This window comes from Acinonyx jubatus, chromosome A1, assembly GCF_027475565.1.
Source record: "Acinonyx jubatus isolate Ajub_Pintada_27869175 chromosome A1, VMU_Ajub_asm_v1.0, whole genome shotgun sequence".
In the NCBI taxonomy this organism is placed as follows: Eukaryota; Metazoa; Chordata; class Mammalia; order Carnivora; family Felidae; genus Acinonyx; species Acinonyx jubatus.
In genome coordinates this window covers 201,833,775-201,839,774 of record NC_069380.1, presented here as the reverse complement: position 1 = coordinate 201,839,774, position 6,000 = coordinate 201,833,775, and the positions used below count along the sequence as shown (strand labels likewise).

The following is a 6,000-nucleotide window of genomic DNA, read 5'->3' as shown; positions in this document are numbered from 1 at the left end:
CACCCTTGCATACAGCCAGGTATTTTGAGTCTTTCCCTAATCCTCACTCTATTTTCTTCTGAGAGAAAAAAGTAAATCTCGACCGTTACCCTCCAAAAGCATTTTTTTCGGATGAATGAATGAATGACCCAGGGAAGAGAGGCTGATTGTAGGTCACTGGTCTGTTTAAGCGCAGGGGTTGGGAGTGGAGAGCTGTAGTAATAGCATCATGTGTAAATAATCTGAGCAGATCCAGGTCCCAAGCCTAGCAAGCACGTGCCGCCTGCAGAGCGCGGAGAGGGCGGGCACCGGGGAGGAAGGTCCCAGGCGGCCGGAACGTGCTCGCGCCCGTGGCCGCCGCCCGCGCCGCGGCCGCCCGGGTCTCGGAGCGAGCGCACGTGTGCCGGTCGGACCCAGCGGAGGCAGTGCCCGGGCAATCGTGAGGAAATGGAGGGCGAGGCGCTATTTAGGGGTAGGGAACAGTGTGGGTTGAGTTTCGCCCAGAGAGGTGAGAGCGGGGAAGATCCGAGGGCCAGAAAGGAGAGAGGGAGGATCAAGAGCTAGGTAAGGCGGGCCCACCCAAGGCTTGGGAGGGAAGGGGGCGGGGCGGGAGGAGCCGCGGAATAAAAGCGCACCGGGGACGAGTTGTGAGTTTATTCCGAGGTCCGGGTCGGAAGCGCTCACACCTGGAGTCCTGCGAAGGTGGGTGGAAGGGCGGGGTTTAGGATTTATGATTTAGGATCCCTGCCCCGGGTACAGCCTGGCCCACAACTGGCTCTACCCTAGCACAGCCCGACTTCCTCCTCCCAGCGTTGGCCGCCTCACCCTCGCCGAACGCCAAATCCGCCACTAGCGGGGCGGTGGAGGTGTGGCCTCTTCGCTCCGTGGTCGGCGCTTGGTCGGCGTCCGCGTCAGCCGGAGCCCAGCGCGGTGACGCAGTACGTCGACGTAAGTGACGCGCAGGCCCGGGCCGCTCCTCCTTCGCTGAGTGAGTGCCGGCCCGGTCGGGGCGGGGGAGAAGAGGGAGGGCGGGGGAGGGAGAGGCGACCCGGGAGTCGTTGTGGGCCGCGGGCCGGACCGGGTCCGGGGCCGCAGGAGCCAGGGCCGGGCAGAGGGGCTTGGCGGGCCGTTAGGGCGCCGCCACGGCTGTCGGGTGCCTTCCCCTGCCGGACTTGCGCGCCCCGGCGCCCGGAGCCTCCGGCGCTCTGCCCACCCCGCTTCAGCTCGCGTCTCCCGACTCCAATTAGGTCAGGCTCGGAGTCCCGCGGCCGTGGCTCCGGCCCCCAACGCGCGGCGGCCACCCGGCTCGCCTTTCTTTCTTCCCTTGCCTTCCTCTCCTCTTGCCTCACCCTCCCCCCCCCCCTTCTTTTCACGTAGCTGGGGTTTTGGGTTTTGTTGTTTTATGCTTTAGGGGTTTTGTGCCTCGGCCCGAGCTCATGGGTGTACATTATCATGCTCCTCTTTTGTAGAGCAGCCCGACGGCCATGGAGGCCGAAGAGACGATGGAATGCCTTCAGGAGTTCCCGGAACATCATAAAATGATCTTGGACCGATTGAATGAACAGCGAGAGCAAGATCGGTTTACTGACATCACCCTGATTGTCGATGGTGGGTAGGGTGGTGGGCAGAGCAGTGAATTTGTGGCTACCGTTCTCTCCCCTTCCCCCGCCCGCCTTTTATACCCAACCCTCTGTGGACTGTGCCTATTGAGTGTGCGCTGGGACGCGGGGGGACTTGTCAGTGGCCACTCACATAGACCGTGTTGCAGAAGGCTAGTTGGCTAGTCATGCTTTCAACATAATCATCACATCTTAACTTGTTGCAGCCTCTTGAAGTTTCCCTATTGCACACATTAGTGTAAGATGATGGCGTGGAGATAGAGAGGATGTCTCTAAATGTTTGGTTAATAGCTTTCTGCTCATAAACTTCTTTGAGGAGCCTTTCACAACAATCATTTGAGAAGTGTAGATTGTTTCTACCTTCCCAAATGGTCTTGGAGGGAGAACGTGAGACATACCTTTGCAGCATTTGTACCCTCTTTGGGTACAAATCAAATGGGGTCTTTACCAGTGTTAGGAGTTGTCATTATAATGGAGACAAACATAGCTTGGGTATCTTTTCTGTTTAGTGAAAATAGACTCCTCAAGGCAAGCTATTTATTATAGATCTGCTTACTGTAGATCTGCTGCTTCCAAATATTAGGCATATTAACATGTTTTCCATAGCAGATACGTCCAGCATTATGTTTATTCTGTTTTTTTTTTTTTTTGTCTCTTTCCAAGTGATGTATAAGTTTTTGGGTTGTGTTTATATTTAGCAGTTTAAACTGAATCCGATATGCCTTTCACTCTTTAAGTAGTAAGAAGCTTCTCTTATCTCTTTTAGTTTTATAAACTGGCTTTTATAAATTGACTTTATGAGGTCTTTGAGGTAAAGATTTGGGTTCATGTCTAATTGAAATTGAAATTTATCAAGATAGCTGCTTAGAATGTTCTGACTTTAGTTTCGTAATTTATAGTCTTATGATTGTATTATGAAGAAAGATCTTTATATAATTTACTACTTTGTTTTATGGTTTTACTTTTGATTTTTTAATACATATGATACTTTTTTTTTTTTTTTTTTTTTTTTTAAATCTAGGACACCATTTTAAGGCCCACAAAGCTGTTTTGGCTGCTTGCAGTAAGTTCTTCTACAAATTCTTTCAGGAGTTTACTCAGGAACCTTTGGTGGAGATTGAAGGTAAATGCTTGTTTTTGTTTGTTTGTTTGTTTTTTAATTAATTTACTTATTTGGAGAGAGGGCCTATGCGTGTGCACACATGCAAATGGGGGAGGGAGAGGCAGAGAAAGGGGAGGGAGAGAATCCCTGGCAGCCTCCTTGCTGTCAATGCAAGCCCGACACAGGGGACAGGGGACACAGGGCTTGGGACTGGATCTCACGAACCCATGAGGTCATGACCTGAAGACGCTTAACCAACCGAGCTACCCAGGTGCCCTGGTAAATACTTGTTATAAATACAATATTTAGCAAACTTTATAATTAATGAAGAAGTGTTAATTTAGCAGGATACTGTAGGAAATAGGTATCAGTGGTTCCTATTACTTGACTGGATAAATTGTTCTTTTGACACTTGAGAATTCTTGCTTTCCGTAAAGTGCATGGTAAAATGATCCGCCAGGGAAAACCCTTACTTTAGATGGTAGATGTTGATCTCATAAAAGAGTCTTTTTCAACTTCTGAGACCAGTGCTCACTCTTTTGAAAACGTGTATTAGAAGTGAATTCCCATTTTTGTTCGGTGGGCTTATGTTTCAGACTGGTGGGGATGCCGCAGGTTACAGTAGAGCTGCTTTACTAGCAGAGGTACTTACGACATGCGCAAGATGAAGTGTGCTGCCACGATATGGAAAAGGCTAGGAAAGATGAACCGAAGCAGCATTCAAAAGTTGTAGTGGATATAGAGTCTGGGATGGAAGGAATCGTTCAGTAGATACACTCTTAAAGTAGAAAGTGATTTTTGCACTTGTTTGACTTTTGTGATAATAGCTTCCCAAGTGCTAGCTATAGTGCTGTTTAGGTGCATTTTCTGAGGTTTAAAGCAATCCTTTGAAGTAAGTGGTATTATTTCCAATTTATACATCAGGGAACAGGCTCCAAATGGTTACTTGCTCAGTGTTGCCCAGCTAGTAAGGGATTCACTTTGTGTATTAATTACCATGCTTTTGTCTTTGATATGACATTACTTACCCCTCCCCACCATCCAAAACTGTAGGAAATACTTGTCTACATAAATACAGAACTTTAGCTTTTCCAGTGTTCTTGAGCTTTGGTTTTGTATCTTCTTCACTGTGTGTGTGTGTGTGTATATATATATATGTTATGAATGAGTTGCCTAGAAACACTGTTCCCTTGGGAAAATTTGGTGCCCTGGGGAGTAAAGAGAATGTGAAAACGTAAACATATTCCTTTTGGGGAGGTGGCTTTACATTCCAGTTTAGCATTCTGGCTGATACATCCATAGATAATCTTTTCATTATCTGTGATGGACAGCCACAGGCATAATGGAAATCCACGAAGCTTACTAAAGTGAGAATCTAGCTGCCTATACGGTATTAGTTTCTGTTACAGGGCAAGATTTCATCCATTTATTTACCTGAGGTACTTTGTGACGCCAGGCAGGTTACTTTACCTTAGTTGCATAGACAGCTCGCCTTGAGGCAGGGCTGAGAGGAATAAAATTTTCATCTGAAAATTCCTCATTTCTTTATAGGCTTGTCACAATTACTTGAAATAACATGTGCAGAGCGCTGAGCATAGTGTTTGGTACATTGTCAAAGTTTAATAAATTGGGACTGTTTGTCAGAATTAATACTTGTTATGTGTTATGTACTGGACCCAGGAAGTGAAAATTGATGAATGAGACAGACTTTAAAGAATTTGCAAATTTAATCACAGATGAGCAACAGATGCAGAAAAGAGAGCAAAGAGTGTTGCAGAGACTTTTATTGTGGAATGGTGTCGCCAAGGAGGGAGGACGAGTGGTTTAGTCTACCTTGGTGAGATAAAGATTTCAAAGAGGAGCTGACTTCTGCTTTTTAAGCAAATAAGTGGCCCAGTCTAGAATATGCATTGCTTTTGGAACAAGGAATATACCTGGAGAAGTAGGGTCTTTTCTTCTGGAGACTAATCACCTTGAGATTCTCTTGTACTTCTTAGTACCTCTGACCTGCTGCCTTCATTATAGGATAGCACATACGAGCCTTCAGTACTTAACATGACAAATGAGAAAGTGTAAGAACATTTTCTGTTTTTGTTATTTGCCAGGTTCAGGTTTAAAGAATCAATTTGGCTCAGTGTGTTTTTGTTTTTCTTTTGGTGTTTTTTTTTCTTAAAAAATTGTTTTTAATGTTTTTATTCATCTTTGAGAGAGAGCACATGCACGCGCGCATGTGAGCAAGGGAAGGGCAGAGAGAAAAGGAGAGACAGAATCTCAAGCAGGCTCCACACTGTCAGTGAGGAGCCTGAAGTGGGGCTCAAACTCATGGGCCACAAGATCATGACCCAAGCTGAAATCAAGAGTTGGACGCTTAACTGAGCCACCCAGGAACCCCTTGGCTTAGTGTTTTCTTTCTTTCTTTCTTTCTTTCTTTCTTTCTTTCTTTCTTTCTTTCTTTCTTTCTTTCTTTCTTTTTATTTTTTTTAACATTTATTTATTATTGAGAGACAGAGCATGAGCATGGGAGGGGCAGAGAGAGGAGACACAGAATACGAAGCAGGCTCCAGGCTCTGAGCTGTCAGCACAGAACCCAAAGTGGGGCTTGAACTCACAAACTGCGAGATCATGACCTGAGTCAAAGTTGGACACTCAACTGACTGACCCACCCATGCACCCCTTGGCTCAATGTTTTCTTAAGCCCTTAACTTCAGGATCACTGTACAATCTGTCTAGGTCACTTGGCTATAAAGAAAGCCCTGGACATGTCATTAGACAACCTGCCTTGTAGTCCTGGCTTCACTGTTTTGTCAGTTATATAACCTTGGACGTGTTGGCTTTTCTTTTTCATATCTGTGAGATATGTCAAGTTAAGTTTTCACTATGTCACGGACATTTTAATGTTATGACATGCTGTGCTGTTAAAATCCTCTGGAGAATGCTGCTGTTGTTGTTTTGATTTGGTTTTGTTTTTAGCAGGCAGTCAGCCTGGTTTAGGTTCAGTCTGGGCTTATGTGGGCTGTGGATGCAATGCCAGTTTATTTTTCAAAACCTTTGTTGTGCTGCTCGGGTGCCGGGTGTGCCAGCCTGGGTCCACATCATAGTGCAGGTCTCAGACCCTTTACTGTGCTGCCTCAGGTCAGTTCCACATGAGTAGCTCAGTGGCTAGTGCTAGGCTGCATTCACAAGGACCTTTCTCTAGCTCCCTCTTCTGACTTCTGTACTTTAGCTCCTCGGGGCAACTTTTCCTGATCCTCTGGCTGGAAAACTGGGATTTTTAGCTTCCTTGTGCTGACATAGACTTCC

General features: G+C 46.4%; 1 protein-coding gene across 11 annotated transcripts in view; it reads left to right on the top strand.

Moving 5' to 3' along the window:
- Positions 1-319: 319 nt before the first annotated feature.
- Positions 320-6,000, top strand: part of ZNF131 (zinc finger protein 131) — a 30,445-nt gene continuing 24,764 nt past the window's right edge. Inside the window, exons 1-4 of one of the 11 annotated variants that reach the window (XM_053200953.1) lie at positions 320-543; positions 790-927; positions 1,449-1,587; positions 2,620-2,721. In XM_053200953.1, the coding sequence (XP_053056928.1) occupies positions 1,464-1,587; positions 2,620-2,721 (226 nt within the window). In that variant the 5' untranslated portion in view covers positions 320-543; positions 790-927; positions 1,449-1,463. The other 10 variants (XM_027076165.2, XM_027076130.2, XM_053200916.1 and 7 more) reach the window with 10 other exon arrangements.